Raw genomic sequence first — 17,388 nt, 5'->3', positions numbered from 1 at the left:
TGGTCTTGCTGATCAAAGTAAAAAGTGGTTATTACAACAAAATGGAGAAGTGTTGACACAAACCCTTTCCATTACACCACACACACACACACACACACACACACTTACACTCATATAAACACACATATGCACATAGAATGCCTAGTACCTGGGCATCCAATCTCTACCAACCACCCCCGAACAGCAAAACACTCCCAGCAAAACCATCAGAGGACTTTTCCCTATTTCAACTAATAATTAAAGCAATTAGCGTGGACTTTAATGCCCAAGATAAAAGAACTCTTCATGCTGGCCCAAAGACTGGGTCCCTGCCCATTCATTCGAAAGCAGAACCCACTGAATGACAAGCCCCGCCCACATATTTGGAGATGTTTAATGTCTTGTTGGTAAATATGAACAATCAAGGACCATTCAAAAATGTGAAGAAACACTGCAAAATGAAGGTGGCCAACATAATCAAACAAGGGGGAGGAGGATGACTCAGAAGAAACAGAGATAATTCAGGGGCTCATGGGAGGCAGGGTGCGCGGGAATTCATGTCTCTTCCACCTTGTTTCATTCCTCCTTCCATGTTGAGACAATGAGTCTGACTTTCCCCATCATGGGATGTGGACCAGTATCTGAGCCCACCAACCCAGGCTGCATGAGACCCGCAGAGCTGCCCAGATCAGCACATTGAACTGCCAAACCTTGGGCTGGCGCCCCAAGTCATAGAGCCAACCCGACCCAATATTTTATTCTTGGTGGAGGAACCTCAATATCTATTCTCACAGTTTCTCCCCAGATTTTTGATCATAGGAATTAGTAGATTCCTTTTATTCTTTCTGGAATAACCCCTCTGTTTCTTACTCTGGAAATTCTAAACTTGAGCTTGCTGTTTGTTGGCATTTGTTTATCAAATACTGAAGTGCCTACTGTGTGCCAGGTGTTGTTATAGGCACTGGGGATAGAGCAGTGCACAAGACAGTGCCTGCCCTCAAGGAACTTATGTTTTATTAGCGAAAAAGAAAAGAAATTGACAAGAAACATATAATATGTTGGCTGGTGCTGGTATGATAAATCTCTCTTGAATTAACCTAATTCAGTCAAAGCAACGATTTCACCATGAGGCCTCCCCATTCCTCATCCCCTTTAAATTGTCAATGTCAGCAACCACCCAGTCTGCCGAGCTTGGCCCTTGGTGAGCAGGTGACTGTTTTGTGACCGTGGATACCATGGCAGCTAGTGTGCCAAATCATGGTACCATCTCTAACTAGTAACTTATCCCAGATCTCCTATTTCCTTCAGGGCCTACTGCCTACAACCTTCTTCCTGGTACAATTTCCATATCAATTAAAGATACTTGTTGGCAAGCTACAGAAACTTATTCTATCTAACCAAACCCAAAGGAAGTTGGTGAGAGGATGCCGGCGACTCATGAAAATTAAAGATGAGCTGATCCAGCAGGCCTGAGAAGGGACAAGACGCAAGGAGTCTGTCTCAGTAGCAAGACCTCATGAATAGTCTTTGTACGACATAAAGGACAGGATGCTGTGCTCCATCTGTCTTAAACTGGTGTATCCTTCTGTTGAACATGCTGAGTCCCAGGAGAGAGTCTGATTGGCTGGCTTGGGTCATGTGCCTGCCTTTTGGGGGTGGAGCCTCATTGTGATTGGCAGTTTTACCAGGATCATATAGAATAAGAGAAGGAAAAATGGGGTGATATCAAGGGAGGGGAGGAATACGACAGTTCCTATTGTGTTTCCCTTCTTGGAGTGCTCATCAGCTGAACCTTGTTCACCCTTCAGGGCCCCAGCTCAGGTGACAGTCCCTCGCTGCGGCTCTCCTTGAAGGCCATACAGGCAAAATGAGTTGTCCCTCCTCTGTGGCTGCCAATGCTTTATACATACCTGCCATATTGCTCACACATTTGTTTATCTGTCCAGGAAGACAGCACAGTATTTTCATCTTGGCAATCAACACAGTGTTAGAGCCCTCCACGTTTACTCAATTGCATGTGTTAAATTCTTTTCTCTCTCTGTAGGACTTGATGGCCCTTAATTTGCACCTGTTTGGGGTACCTCCAGGCAACACCAAGGTGTTAGCTGCCGCTCTGCACTTCCTCTCTAACTTCTGGCAGCCCCTCTAATTGTGTGCTAAGACTTGCTGGGAGTACCAGCCTGCTTTGTTTTGTTTCTCAGATGGGCTTTTTGTTCTTGCATTTTATCTTGCTGGCTTCTTTGTTTAAGGACATCCAGTTGTTTGTTTCTGTGTTCTGTTTGTTTTGTGTTCTGACTGGCAGGTAGGCTCTCAGCATGCTGACTTCCTGGGTATCACTTCTCTCTCTTCCAGCAGCATACCACGGCAAGTTTCACAACCCTAGCTGAAGACTGAGGCTTAGGGCAAATGCCATCTCCAGAATTACCCAAATCCAGTTGGAGTTCTTCTGGATTTTTCTCTGTGAGTAGTTTCAGCTTCACAATCTTACTGACTTAGTTTGAATTTGGTATTTCTTTCCACCCCACCTTTAATTTAATAGGCATTTCTGTATTTACTGTAAGCGGATCTAGAAGAAATATTCTAGTAAAAGGGACATGCTCTGCATTTCTGCAACATCCATTTGCCCTCTTGACACCTTCCTAACAGAACCCTGGTTTTCCTTTGGGGATCCACTCCTTCCCTGTTGCATAGCAACCATGAAGGTATTTAAATAATCCTGCCTCTTAGATCCAAGGATGGGCCCAGAGGATGGCCAGTCAACTTCTATATTATCAGAATGGCAAAGGAAACAGAACAAGAGCCATGATCCAACCACGCCCGAAAGTTACCATGCCTCTGGAACCTTCACTGACTTGAGTCAATAACCCGTGTTATTATTTAACATGGAAAATTGATTATTTTGTTACTTGCAATGAAAAGCACCAATACATAAATATATGTTGTCATATTAAAAGTAAAAAATATATATGATATAGCTATAGATTTTTTTCTTTATTCATTCGATAAACTATTATTGAACACATGTGCTAAGCACTGAGGACTCTCCTACTCTCGTGGAGCTTAGCCTGCAAAAGGAGATAATAAAATTGTCATCAAAATCTTTAAAAATGCTAATAAACTGTGATGAGTGCTTTGAGGGAAAAGAACATGATGCCTGAAAAGCATGGAATAGACTTCTGTGGCAGAGACACCAAAGAGTCAGGCTTCCTTAGTTGTAGGGAGATTATTACTGGAATGAATGTGGCAGCCCAGTCAGGGACTACAACTCCCAGGTACTCTTTGCAGCTGAGTGAGGTCACATGATTAGTTATCACCAGTGGAATGTGAGCAGCAGTGATGTGTATCACTTCCAGGCTAAAACATTAAGGAACGGGTGTGTCTTCCCCACCTCCTTCTTCTTCTGTCTGTTGGCTGATGTCAATGCTCAGGGTGACTTTGGAAGCCACATGTTGGGAAAGGGAGTCTTCATCAACCTGGATTCCTCAAAGGCTAGGTGAGACAGAGCCCCTGCCCTCTAGCCCATCCTTACTCTTGCCCACTAGCACTGGTCCATTATATGAGAGAGAAATGAACTTGTTTGCTGAGTCACTGAAATGTGGGGATTTGTGTTATAGCCACTAGTGTTAGCTTAACTAACATAGCTTCTTTGACAAAGTGACAATAATGCTGAGATGGGAAGGAGCTCACTGGGTAAGGAGGGTCATGTGAGGCACGGCGGTCCAGGTAAGTGCCCCAGGGCAGGACAGAGTCTGGTACATAAAAGGGTTTAAACGAAAGCTGGTGCGTATCGCTAGCACCCGTCATGCCCTGTGCCAGGCAAGTCACCAAGCCGGTCCCTGGGCTCTATACTGCAATGCAATAGCGTCCTTGTCAACCTGTCTTTTCACCCGGGCACTTCCTCTCCTTGAGGGCCTAAGGAGTTGCTTCCTTGGTTCAGTTATACCTTTTGTGGATACAACGTGCCAGGCACTGAATGTGCATTAATCTCAAAGAGGTTGAGTAACTTACACACGATCACAGGACTTCTAAGCAGTAGAACTGGGACTTCAGATCAGGTCTGTTTGTCCAAAGTCTGTGCACATCATTGTTGTATGTTAATAAATGGCTATCACTTCCTGCTGTTGGCTGTTTGCAAATTTGAGGCTGTATGAAGGTCTTGCAATACGTCCCTGTGAATATACCCACCAGAGGTCCATTTGCCATCATTAGAAGCTAATCAAATCAACACATTTTCTCTGTGCCTGTGCATTGTGAAGCTCTGTGCTCAATGTGACGGAGAAACAAAGAAATAGAAAGGGAGGAGAGAGACCCAATTTCTATTCCAACATGGTCACTAACTTCAAGTCACCTTCAGCAAACCCTTGCTCTTCTCTAGGCCTCAGTTTCTCCATATGTACCACGAGGGACTCAGGTGAGGTGATCTCTAAGGCCTCTTCCGGCCTGATGCACCCAAGGTCTATAAGAACCCCCCAGTTCCCACTTGACCTTGGTGTTTCACTGCCCTGCTCCACTGATGCTTCCTGCTCTGTCACCTCATTCACTGATTCCTACAAAATGACAGGAAGAAACATTGTGACTTCTGCTTCGTGATGATTCCTTTTCAGTGTAATGGCCTCTCTAACATCCACCCTACCCCTCACCCACGTGTAGCAGCAGGGGATGCGATGACACCAGATCCAGTCCCAGGAAGTGGGTTCTGATCGGTGTAAGCCATCAGGGGCTTGCCGTCCTCTTGACCATAAGTAATTGGCCCTGGTAACCCAGATCTAAGCCAATCATCACCTGCCATTTTCCCGGGCACAGGAATTGGCTCATTCAGTACATGATCTAAGATAAACCAATCAGGGTTCTTGTTGATAGTTAAGGGAGAAGTCTCTCTCTTGAATGGCACCAAGGAAGCAGGTAGCCCCAGAAAGACACTGGCTGGTGCTCACATCACTACCAGGAGTAAAACCAGACTGAGAATAAAGAGGCTGAATCCAACACACGGGAGAGAGAGGAGGCACGTGGATGATCACAGAGAACTGAACCCAAGTCTGATCAAGCCTTGCCTTGGGCGGGGGCGGGGAGGAATCTACCAATGGACTCCTCACTTACTAGAGCCAAAATTTCTTGTAATGTTTAAGTCATTTTTTATTCTGTTTCTTCCAATCAGTAGAATGTAAGTTCCAACAAAGCAAGTGGACTGTCTGTCTTGTTTACCCAATGCCTAGAACAGTACTTTCACACGGTAGGAACTCAATTATATTTACTAAATAGATAAACAAGCTGAAAGTGACTGGATTGATACTAGTAAGGATGTGAGTTTTAGGAACTCATTGTGTCTGAAAGCAGTGGCTACTCTTATGAAATGTTGGTTCTGCCCTCAAGGTGCTTCCAGGGCCAACATGGGTGGAAATCACGGTTGGCAAACAAACAGCCCACGGGCCAAATCCAGTCTGCTACCTGGTTTTGTAAATAAAGCTTTATTGAAACACAGTCATGTTCTTTTGTCTGCTTGTTGCCTATGGCTGCTTTTGAGCTACCGAGGCAGAATGAAGTAGCACGATCGACCATATATTACACACAGTTTAAAATAGGTGCTATATTTTCTCTGGTAGAAAAAGTTTGCCACAGCCCGGCATACGTTAATTTGAAGCTGTCCCTGAGGATATCCCCTTTCTATCAGTCTGTGATAAATTGTCTAATGCCCACAAATTCCTCCCCTCCCAGTATATAGGTTCCTTTGTAACATGAATCTACCCCTTCCAGAGGTAGAATCTGTTTCTCCACCTCCTTGCATCTGGAATGGCTTTGTGATTTGTGCTGACCAGTAGCAACTGTGGCTGCTATGGGTGGGTTTCAGGGCCAGAGACTCAAGAGGTAGCTTCTGCCTCTGCCCTCTTGAAATGCCAAGACCCCCGTGTGAGAGAACTGATCAAGTCAAATGAAGAATGAGTTGTCACATCTCTCATCCTGGTGGAGGAAAAGAATCCAGGTGCCCAGCGGACAGCCAGGACCAACCACCAGACATGGCGGTGCCGCCATCTTGGACCTTCCAGCCCAGTGGACCCTCCAGCTGAGGACAGCCCCCCAAGCGAGCCCACGTGAAATCAGCAGAGGAAACACTCTACCCCCCTTCACCAGAAGTGTGAGAAACACTGTGATTGGGGTGGTTTGTCACCAACAATAGAAAACTGGAGCCCAGATCTTTTTGCATCTGGAATCCCTTGCTAAGAATCCTGCCAGGTCCAGGGCCATGGCCCAAGTGTCATTTAGAACTGCAAGACCTCTCGAAGATTCTCATACAATCATCTCACAGTTTAATTGAGAAAAGAGAGGCCCACGAGCTGCAGTGGGTTGGTTAGTGGCAGAGTCCGAAGCCTGATCTCCCACCTCCCCGTTTGGGATTCTTCCCTCCAGTCTATGCCTTGGGCTCCTTAAGCCCTGGAGGAGCAGCAACCCTGAGCACTGGCGCACTGGTGATATCACAGGAGAGAGGAGGGTCTCAGAGTTTTGGGAAATCTGGATCACAGAACAAAGAGGCTCCTAGGGCACCTGCGTCCCTCCAGGGAGGGCGCGGCAGCAGGCTCTGGAAGATTAAAGCACAAATAATCAGAGGAAGCAGCTGAGGGCAGCCTCAGTGCATCCATGGAACCAGAAACCAACTTCCAGGACCCCCCAGCCTCAGGACAGGAGTGAGAAAGCAAAGTCAGGCCTGTGCCTAAACTCACCACTGGGAGGCAGCATGGAGCAACAGCATCGGACTGGGGTTCTGCCCCATCCTGTGAATTGGGTAGTCCTGTGCCCTCGGCTGGTTACTTCCTGGGGAAGACATTGAGCCTAAGTGGTATCATTTCTAAAACGGAATCATACTCTCTTCACAGCGTTGTGGTGGAAGTTAACGTAAAGAACAGCCTAGGAGGTGGTGATCACTACCACCAGCACACACCTGCGATGAAGATCAAAGGAGGCCCTGCCCTGGGCCCCAGGCACTAAATAACACACATACAGATCACACAGACACACATACATACACAGAGACATACAGATATACACATGCATGAATACACAGAGGCACACATACACACACAGATACAGGTGCATACATGCACAGACACTGACATGTGCATGCATACACAGACACATACACACATATGCATACACACAGAGACACACACACTACATTTACACACACCCTTCAGGTCCTAGTGAAACATGTCTTCGTGTTTCTTGCCCTGTGTCCAGGAGACAAAAGGCAACAGCATCATGCTGCTGTCACATGGCGATGGAGGGACGCGGGACGCTGCTTCAAAGGGAGGCGTGAGCAGCAGGAGCGCGCAGGGACGAGCCTCTCGTCAGACCCGCCCTCTCAGCGGCATGAACACACAAGGTCTTGCATAATAAGGTGTCACTTCCCATTAGTTCTAAACATCCTTCTCTTGTGCCTCTTCACTTCCAGTTCAGGGGTCTGGGGATGTTCATGATTAGTGGGCTCTTCACCAGTGTCACAGGTGATCTGGAACACCTGGTGGTGTCAAACAAAATGCATCTTGCTCATAAATTTATATACAAGCCGGTCTACACATAACCTGTGTCCTGAGAGCAATTCTTTACATCGGCAACTAAATGTCATGAATACTAAAACTGCAAATGGTTTTATTTTCATTTAGATAGTTGGCAAGATGTAACTAAATTTCAATGAAAACACTCTTTAAAAGCCAATTTACTCAAATAATTTTATTTAAGAAATGTTTTATATTCATTAGCTATAATTTACATTTTGCCTTTTTATTCTAATAGAGAATTTAGAGTATTTTAGAAGAAAAATCCTTTTGGAAACATATTAAAATATTTTTTTTTCCTCTACATTTACTCTAATTTGTGTTTTTATGAAACATAATTATATTTTATGCACTTCAAATATGGTTACATTTTTTAAATCTTTTAGGTCATTACTGTCAGAGGAATGCAAATTATAAAAACTCGATTACAGCATAATTAGAGATTTTGCTTTGGCTGAAATGAAAGCATGATAAACAAGTTTTAAGAAATAAATGTATAATAATTTATCAAGTATGTATGCCTATATTTTATAAGTCATTCAAACATGTCCAGTCCATCAACAGAACACCCAGATACACACAATTATAATTCAACCCAATCAATTTGGACATATTTCTGACTTTCAGTCACATGAAGACTGGCTTTCCACATATTCTTTAATTTATTGTTGGGAAGTTATATTTGGACAGAAAGATTGAACACTTTACTCTCCAGTCTTAAACATTTAGACACAGGCATGAGAACCCCCAGACTCCACTAACGTTAAAATGTTAGGGGTGAGTCCGACCACTACCAACCAGGACAGGTAGGTAGGTTCTTGAGGTCTCCAGAGAAGGGGGAAGGTCCCCGGCAGGAAGGGGCTTTGTAGGGGAGGCCCCCAAATCTGCGCTAACAAGGACTACTGCTACTACCAGCAACAATCATAGTCATAACTACCGAACTTGCAGGTTCCAAGTATTGTTTTAGTCTCTCTCCCAACAATATGGCAAGACAGATGCTCTTATTATACACCCCGCCGGACAGATGAGAAAATGGAGACGGTGGAAAGTGAGGTCTTGCCCAAAGCAGCCCATAGCCCCGCCTCAACGTAAAGGGCCCCTCACAGTGGGCGGGGCCTACACATCCCTCCAATCCCCACCCCATAGGCACTTACAGACACATGCATGCCAGCAAAACGCACGGCACCTGCCTGCACCTGCGGGGGCAGCCCCGCTCCCCAGAGTCCCCACCTCCCTCTGCCCTCTTGGGTCAGCAGTGAAGCTTTTGTGGTATGAGGGTCCGCTGCTTCCTTTCCCTCCCAAGACCACTGGACCCATGAAGGCTCAGTGAAGCGGGTGGTGGCCCCATGCACTCTCACCCCTCCTCAGGTTCCATCACCCACCAGGTGCATCCCGGCACAGCCCGGCCCTGTCACGTGACGCTTGGGGCCCGTGCCATCCCAGAGTGTACTGTACCCTGCTTACTGGTCTTCTCCTCCTTGCTGGTGCCCCTCCTATGCACTGTCCTCTTGGCAGCCAGAAGCATGTGGTCCAAACACAGGCGTGAGCATGACACCTCCTCGCTTCTGGGCCTCACTGGCGTCCATTGTTCCCTAGACAAAAACCAACAAGGCGCAGCTGTATCATTTTACAAGGACGATGGCCACCTTGTGAAAGATGACAACAGACCCACATCAAGCCTTCTTGTTCTTTACTCTCCATCACAAATGGAGAACCCAACTGCGGGACGATCCTGCACAAAGCCTGTTCCCACTGGAGGGACCTGCCTCCCTGACCTTCGGGTGCCCAGGATGAAAATATCCCAGGGTCTTTCAGAGGGCTGTGTCATCCTTGTGGGGGACTCCCAGGCCCTCCCAGCATTCTGCAGGCTCTAGGCCACCTCCCCATCAGGCTCAAGCAAAAGGCTTCCTGTGGGGTGAATGGAAGGTCAAGGTCCCAGGATCAGCTACCCTCTGAGGCTGGTCATCACCAGCCCAGCTACCCCAGCCTCTTTTCAGCCCCTCCTGGGTGCTGTGTCCCTCAGCCCACTGGGCCTTTGCATAGGCTGTTTCTTTATTTAAACTTTCTCCACTTCCATCTTCACCCAGTTAACTTCTTGAGATCCCTGCTAAGTTATTTCTCCCACAGAGAAGCCCTCACCAATCCCCTGCCCAGACAGACACCCCATTAAATGCTCCCAGAGCCCCATGGAACATTCTGTCGAGGTACTTACCTCTCTTTTTAAGTTTCTATTCAGTAGGCAATTACGAACGCCTGCCTACTGCGCTGTCAGCCCTGCAAGGGCAGGAATCACACCTAGTTTGATTCTCCCGTGTATCCCCAGCACATAGTGAGTCCTCAGTATAGTATAATGACTGAACGGACAAAGAATCCTTCAGGTCATCCCACTTTTATGGGATTCCTCAGGGAAGCAACAGAAGTGATGAGATCAGGCAGATTACGTGCCCCAGCCCAGTGCCTGGTACACTGGTAGTTGTTTTGCCATTTTTATTGTTAGGATGATGATGAGGATGATGAGGACTTCTAAACTACAAGGGGCAACTTTACTCACCTCCACCCCAACAATAATCCCACTGAAATGCTGGGGGCCCTGGCCCAGCAGGGGGCAGTGCTTTGAGCTCCTGGGACAGCAGCGGGTGAGGAGGGAGAGAGAGACCCAGTATTTCTGGGCTCCTTCTATGGGCATGGCATCTTGCAAAGGGATTTACACATTTCCTTTCCTTCCCATCCGGTCCAAAGCTCTGAAAGGTAGGTCTAATTATCCACAGAGTATGGATGATGAAGCTGGGTTCAGAGAGGGGACAGGACTGGCCAAGGTCACATAGCTCTTAAGTGGCAGAGCTAACTAACACTCAAGTCCTATTCTTGTTGATGCAGAGACGATTCAACCACATTGTACCACTGGTGAGAAAACCATAAAACCAACCACATTTCCTGAATGCTTGAAACTCTACTCCAAACTGAAGCCCTCCCAACGCCCTCACTTCAAATGTCAACTGGGGACACAGCCACCTGGAAGCCCTCCTGGATTTCCCTGCCAGGATTTCCCTGCCTAGCTCTGGCCCTGCCGTCCTCGGTTTTCTGTCACAGGTACCTGCTGGCAGGAGCTTGCAGGGGCCCCATCCTGGCCAAGCCCAGATTCGAAATGGCTCACAAAGGGATTGTCTCAGAAACTCAGGCCTCGCTGGGAAACGCCCTGATGCTGCTGCAGGAAGGGCTGTGGGTCAGACCTCCCCAGGAATCAAAGCTCATTCTTGGTTGTTTAGGAGGCAGCTCCTCAGTGACTCACCGTTTGGGCTCCTGTGACCCAGGCCAGGAGCCAGGGGCTGCCAGAAGTGCTCTCATTAAAATCAAAAGGCGATAGATGGTGAGCATTGGGGTGCCCCTCTCTGGAGACCATGACTCCCCGCAACAGGGTGCTCCTGGCCGGGGGTGGGGGCTCACCTCTCTGGCCCATCTCTGCAAGTCTGCTCTGTATGTGTAAGAGAGCCCAGCACGAAGATTTCCAGGAGGAGTTTTAGCAAGGGCTGGGAGGGGCAGGAGGCAGGGCCACTGCCTGGTGTTCATCAGTGCTCACCAACTTGATTGTGTCAAAAACCTTTCATTCCAAGTCACTGCCAGGGATCCCTGCCACCTGCTTTCCTCTCCCTCTCCAAGGTGACACCTCCCCAGGGATTCTATCCCTGAAGGGGTGGGGACTCCTTCCTGTCTGCAGTGTGAAACCTGGCCTCTCCTCTCGAAAGGAGGCCACGGCCAGGCCCCAAGTCAACGCCGGCAAGGGGACGCTCCTGGCCCCTGAGCTCAGGGCCACAGTGTGACTTTTGTCATGGTCCCTGGGCGCTTTTGCTTTCATGAGCCTTTTCCTGCATTTGGGGGGGTGGGGAAAGTAAAAAGCAAATGTTAGGACCTCATTGGTGTGGAGACAAATATAACCCAGCCTGGATTATAGTCATTCTTCTCTTCTGATTTTAAAGAAATGAAACCATTTTGAGACGCTTAATTGTATTGTGGGTGCTATGCACTGGGCCTACTGGCAGCGATGAGTTAAGCTCTCTGAACTGCCTGCCCCAAATTCCGGCTCACCAAGGACTTAGGTGTTTGCCTCTCTGTTACGTGGGGGGGATGATCCCACCTGAAGGGGCTGGCGCAGTGCCGGCACAGGGCAAGTACTCTATGCGAGGCACCTGCTTAGCTGCACTTGAGCTTTTCGTGAAGAAGGCAAGGGTGGGATGCCTTCTGTCCTCAGGGAAAGGACCTGCCCAAGGCCACGTGATAAACGGTGGAAACAGGACTCCAAGGCCATAGATCAGGCAGCTCCCAGGCCCGGACGTTGATGGAAGTAGACAGTCAAGTTATCCCAGTCCCAGACCAGGAACAGGGAGGGCAGGGACAGGAGGAAGACGCAGGCCAGGACAGGGGTGTCTTGCCTCCAGTTCTGCCTGGACTCAAGGGAGAGGGCAACAGTCGGCAAACGAGTCCCTGGGAGTCCAAGGCCAGTGGGCCTTTGAAATTTCTGACCATGACAGAGCCCCTCTCTCCTCCATCCCTCTGATCATAGGCACAGCAGCTCTCCCTGTGGCACAAGCTGGGCTAGGGGCTACTGTCTCCCTGATCCGGCCCCTAGGATGACACCAGGAAGCTGGAATGTGGGTTTCCCAGCTGACTGAGACGGAGCCTACTTCCGCTGTAGCCTCACTACCCTGCTGCGTGAGAATTTGGGAGATAGAATTCACATCTCGGAGCATTTCGTTTTCACTGCTTGTTGAACAAGCAGGAGCCTTCCCAGGAAAGAACATTAAAGAAAAATCCCTAAGCTTGGCTGGCCTGTAGGCTCCGGAGCAAATGGCCCCCCAGCCAACCCCCGCAACCCTGGTGTCCTGCCCGTGGTTGCCCTCTGGGTGGCACGGAGGCTGGGCTGGAGGCGAGGGGCAGGAGCTGCCCCGGCCATGCTGGAGTAGCCAGTTGCCTGCAGACAGGGGCAGGTTCTGCCCTCCCAGACCATGTGAACTTAAGCTTCTCAGCCTCTCTGGGCCTCAGTCACCGCATCAGTGAAATGGGGGCGAGACAAAAATACCAAGAATGAGGAGCACCTGTCACTGCCCCGGCTCAGAGCCCATCAGCAGGAGCTAGCAAGAAATTGGGGAAAGGGGTGGGGGATGGGAAGGGCCCTGAGAACAAAGAGCCACAGACTGCCCCACCCCCACCCCGGCCAACTGCCTGGAAGCAGAGCTCACGCCCTGGATGGGCCCCTCCCGTGGAGACTTGGCTGAAGTGTCAGACCTGGAAGTATCATTGCATCACTGGGCATTCAGGGGTTAATGACAGGGAGTGGACAGGACCCAGGTATTTAACTAATTGAGGAGGTGCCCTGAGATCAGAGGGGGCCCTGTTCACTTCTTTCTCCTGCAGCCCAGCTCCTCTGCCCCTGCTCCCCTTCCCTCCCCCAGGATGAAGGCTCCCCCTCTTCTTACTGTTCTTTGCCTCCTGGGTAAGTGACCTTTGTGACCTTCACCTCTCCCCTGACCCAGCTGGGAGCCCCTGAGCCTGGTCCTGGGGTGGGAGGTGGTGGGTCATCTGATCCCAGTTCTGCCTGAGCGTCACTTACCATCGGTGGTGGTGGTGGGGGTGTTGGGGAGAAGGATGCAGCCTAGGGGTCTGGGGTCAGAGAAAGGGGCTGGTGGGGACCCCAGCAGCACACACAGGGCTCCTGCCACCCACACTCCATCCCCCACCCTAGCTTCCCTTTGGGGAGGATCTGGAGGAATTGGGGGAAGTCCAGGTTGTTTACGAGACTTGGTGGGAACAGGATGCTTCTAGGGCACAGGGCTGACACCTGAGGAGATGATCAGGACCCCCTGGGAACATTTGGGGAATAGTGGGGGGTATTCTGCGAGATGGTGCAGGAGAGGGGGAGGAAGATCGGGTGCACTAATGTGGGGGGGCGGATAGGGGGATCCGGGCGCAATGGGTGCCACAGAGACAGCATTACTGACCAGCGTCATGGTATTGGGAGCGAGGTACATGGAGAGGTGAGGTTAACTGGGCAAGAGAGACATGTCTGGACTAAGGCTGGAGGGGATCTCAGGGGACCCTCAGGGATCTGATGGTTCCCCTTCCCCCCCTACAGTGGCCCTGGCTGGTGGGAACCTGGTCCAGTTTGGGGTGATGATTGAGAGGGTGACTGGGAAGTCGGCTCTGCAGTACAATGACTACGGCTGCTACTGCGGCATTGGCGGCTCCCACTGGCCGATGGACCCCACGGACTGGTGCGCAGGGGCAGGCGGATTCCTCCCTGGGGGTGGGGGGGAGCTGGGGGAGCACCCTGGGAGGAGGGAGGAGCTAAGGCCATCTGCAAAGTGGGGGCCACCTTTTCTTTGAGCCCCTTTGGGCCCTGGGCCCCTGGACAGTCCTGGGTGACCCTCCCAGGTGCTGCCATGCCCACGACTGTTGCTACGGACGCCTGGAGAAGCAGGGCTGTGAACCCAAACTAGAGAGGTACCGCTTCTCTGCCAGCAGGCACAACATCGTCTGTGGTAAGTGAATAGCCCTAGGCATGCCAGACACTGGGGAGGGTGGCTAGTGTCGACAGGAACCCCCTCTTGAGGGTAGCCCTGGAGCCAGACCCTGGGCTAGAGGGGTGGAGTCTTCCATCATCACAGAATAGGGGAAAGGCATGTCCATCACCTGGCACCCAATCTAAAGAGCCCATGACCTATCGCTCCTGCCCCGGCCCCAGGTGCTTCCCCTCACCCAGAGGCCTCCCAGCTCCAGCCTCTGGAGAGAAGAACAAAGGGGCAGGGCTGAGCCAGGCGCAGGAGGACCTGTACTAATGTACCTTCCTTGGCCCTGGGCGGCGACTGCAGGTGCAATCCCAGGACAGAGCCTCAAGGGCATCATCCCACACAGTGGGCTGGAGCTTTGATTTGGGACAGCAGACCCCATTTCCAAAGGCTGCCTCCTGCAGCCCCGCCCCCACCATGAGGCTGCCAGGCTGGGCCCATTTGCTCAGCTTTGCCAGGTTCAGTGCCCACTCAGACCAACTAGCTTTCCCCTGGTCCTGGCCCAGGGAAGCGGCCTGCAGCAGGTGAGAGTGGGCAGAGCGCCACGCAGCCGTGTCCCCGGGGGAGCCCAGACCAGATGACCAAGCCATCTTCCTGCTGCAGAGCCAGGGGCAGCCTGGAAGGAGAGTAGGCCCAGCATGGGGCCCGGGGGAGGATTCAGGTGGGGGTGGGGAATCAGAGAAGATGACTCAGGTCTCTAAGGTCTGTCCTGGGGGGTGGGCGGAGCTGCGACCGGAACCACTGGAGGTAGATTTGGTTCAGTTTCTTGCACCTGCAGCCATCTACTCAACAAGGCAGCTTTGTCAGAGAGTGAGCCCCCCGTCACTGGGGTTCATGCAAGGCCAGGATGGCCACCTATTAGGACAGTGCTGGGAGGTGACAAGCAGGTTATGGACACAGGCTTGGGGCTTCACCTGCCCACTGTGTGACTTGGGGGGCGTGATGGGACCCCTCAGAAACTCTGCCTCCTCGTCTTTAACGGGCAGATAACCACTCTCACTTGCCAGCTGTAGTCCAGCTCCCAGCAAGAACCACCCTAAGGACTGACAGGGCCGCTGAGTCCCTCCCACCTCTGAGTTCTGCTGAGACAACAGCGTGGGCTGAACCCTGATGGGAAAGGAGACTGGCCTTTGAGGGAGGAGATGAGCCTGGACATTTCTGAGCTGTGAGATGTCTGCCTGAGGACAGAAAGGAGCCAGGGCCACTTGGGCAAACAGGGACAGTGAGAGAAGAGGAGGCTTTGGGCCCCAGAAGCTGACGCCAGATCTGATCCCCTGGCTGGGTGTGGGCACACACGTGGGAGGGGGATGGTTAAGATAAATGCCAGGAAATGGGCTCTGTCCGCACTCGTGGAGAGAGCACAGGGTCCCCAGCTTCAGACCCAACAGTCTGCAGTGGGCACAGGCTGCTCTGGGCCCACACAGGCCAGCTGGGGTTGGGTCGCTGTCTCATGATTTTCCTCCTCGCCTGATGGCTGCAATCCGTCAGCAATGCTTCACGTGGGGGCAGGAGCTGCCTAGAGACCCTCCCAGGCTGCCCCCATTTCCCAGGGCGGGGGAAGTGAGGAAGGAGGGTGTGGACAGCTGAGGACAGAGGAGCGGACTGCGGGGAGGAGGGAGACACAGCCTTCCAGTGTCCTGGCCCCAGCAGGCCCTCCTGAGTCCCGCTCTGTCCTCTCTCATCCCTGAGACACGCCCCGTATGAGAACGAGCTTCCAGCAGAAAGGCAGGGGTGAGAGTGGGGACCCTGATCAGTCCCGTGCGGGTGAGTGCAGGAGGCAGAGCCTCTGGCCCCTGACTGGCCATGTCCCAGCAGCCGGGAGAACTGCCTGCCAGCGACAGACCTGCGAGTGTGACAGGACGGCTGCACTCTGCTTTCGCCAAAACCTGGGCACCTACAGCTACAAGTACGCCCATTACCCCAACAAGCTGTGCACAGGGCCCACCCCGCCCTGCTAAAACCACGCCCACCGCCTCCTCCCTGTGGCCTTCCGGCAGCCACTTCCAGCTGCTATAGCCCCAGGCCTGGGGAACATTGGTACCAAAGACCAGTCCTGGAAAATGTCTTTCCTGCAAGCTGTCCCTCCCTGAAAACACCCAGACTGTGACCTGCACCTCCGTGGGCCCCTCAGGCCACATCTCCCTTAGGAAGAGCCACACCCTGGACCCTTCAGCACCCAGAAGACTCTGTAACCCACCCCTGGATTCTCAGTTCCCTCTTCTGACTACTGTTTCCCATGATTCTAATATTCTCTGATTCTCAGATTCTATCATTGATTAATCTATAGTTTCATTCTTGTTCATGCATTCATTTTTTAAATTATTGTTATATTACATTATATTACAGTTGTCCCAATTTTTCCCCATTGCTCTCCACTGCCCTGACACCCCTCCCCCCATTCATTTCTTGTTGAGCACATCCCATGTGCCACTGGCAAGAAGCTAAGCACTGGAAACAGCAGGAACAAATCAGACATGGGTAGCCCCTGCATGAGATTCCAACAGTCTGTCCTTTCGGTTTTCCATTACAGTAAGTTTTTGTGATCGGTTTTCTAATATTCTGCAATCTTATCCAAGACTGTAATGGCAATCTCTGGTCATGTGGTGGGACATAGAAGCATGAAAAGTACCAACCTAAAAATATTGTCCCCATTAGAGGTCATCAGGCTTCATCCAAATCCCTCCCATTAGTAGACAGGCTAAGACTAAAAAAGGAGCTTTTGAATCATCTTATCCAAATTCATCTTTTGACAGACAGGCATCCAGGGGCCAAAGAGGGCAAGTTCTAGCTGAGGGGTCCTCACTCCCAGACCAGTATGCTTTCTAATTCTTCATGGGTCAGTATCAGCCCCTGACACATGACTCTCTGGTTATCATATTGGATGGACCAGGGTGCCTGGCCAGGTCAGGTTCCTGATAAAGGAAAGGAAGAAGAAAAGATTTGAACATCATGGGGCTGACTCTGGTGGCATGAAGAATTTAATGCATCAAAGGATTCCCACCAGGTAGCCTATCCTGGAAGCGATGTGCTTTGGAAGATTCTACTCCTAGATATGGAGAGAAGATCTCCAGTATCTATAACACGCTGACAAAATCTTCAGTATTGGGGGGAGCCTATTCAATGAGATAAAGGATGCAGAAAGGCATTTCCCAGGGCAAAGTTCACCATGGACAGCAATAAAGTGAAGAAATAAAAAGGATGGTCGTTATAAACTTTAAAAGGTGATGAAGTTCTGTGCTAGCAAAAGGAGGGGGCAGGTGTGCGGGCTTTGCTTAGTAAAGAATCACCAAATCAGGTCTAAAGCA

The 17,388-nt window shown here is 50.6% G+C and overlaps 1 protein-coding gene across 1 annotated transcript; it reads left to right on the top strand.

The window, feature by feature from the left end:
• Window positions 1-12,921: 12,921 nt before the first annotated feature.
• Window positions 12,922-16,313, top strand: PLA2G2E (phospholipase A2 group IIE). The gene is made up of 4 exons (XM_090271471.1): window positions 12,922-13,011; window positions 13,651-13,789; window positions 13,950-14,056; window positions 15,899-16,313. The coding sequence occupies exons 1-4, from the start codon at window positions 12,972-12,974 to the stop codon at window positions 16,039-16,041; spliced, it is 429 nt and encodes a 142-aa protein (XP_090127597.1). The 5' UTR covers window positions 12,922-12,971; the 3' UTR covers window positions 16,042-16,313.
• The last annotated feature ends 1,075 nt before the right edge of the window (window positions 16,314-17,388 follow it).

Source organism: Furipterus horrens, unplaced genomic scaffold, assembly GCF_987537825.1.
Source record: "Furipterus horrens unplaced genomic scaffold, mFurHor1.1.pri manual_scaffold_3, whole genome shotgun sequence".
In the NCBI taxonomy this organism is placed as follows: Eukaryota; Metazoa; Chordata; class Mammalia; order Chiroptera; family Furipteridae; genus Furipterus; species Furipterus horrens.
Note: the sequence above shows the minus strand (reverse complement) of the source record. Positions and strands in the feature narration are given on the sequence as shown.

Coding starts and splice junctions, on each gene's coding strand:
- PLA2G2E (XM_090271471.1), top strand. CDS start 12,972: ATGAAGGCTCCCCCTCTTCTTACTGTTCTTTGCCTCCTGG. Junction 13,012..13,650: donor TACTGTTCTTTGCCTCCTGG/GTAAGTGACCTT, acceptor CCCCCCCTACAG/TGGCCCTGGCTGGTGGGAAC. Junction 14,057..15,898: donor CAGGCACAACATCGTCTGTG/GTAAGTGAATAG, acceptor ATGTCCCAGCAG/CCGGGAGAACTGCCTGCCAG.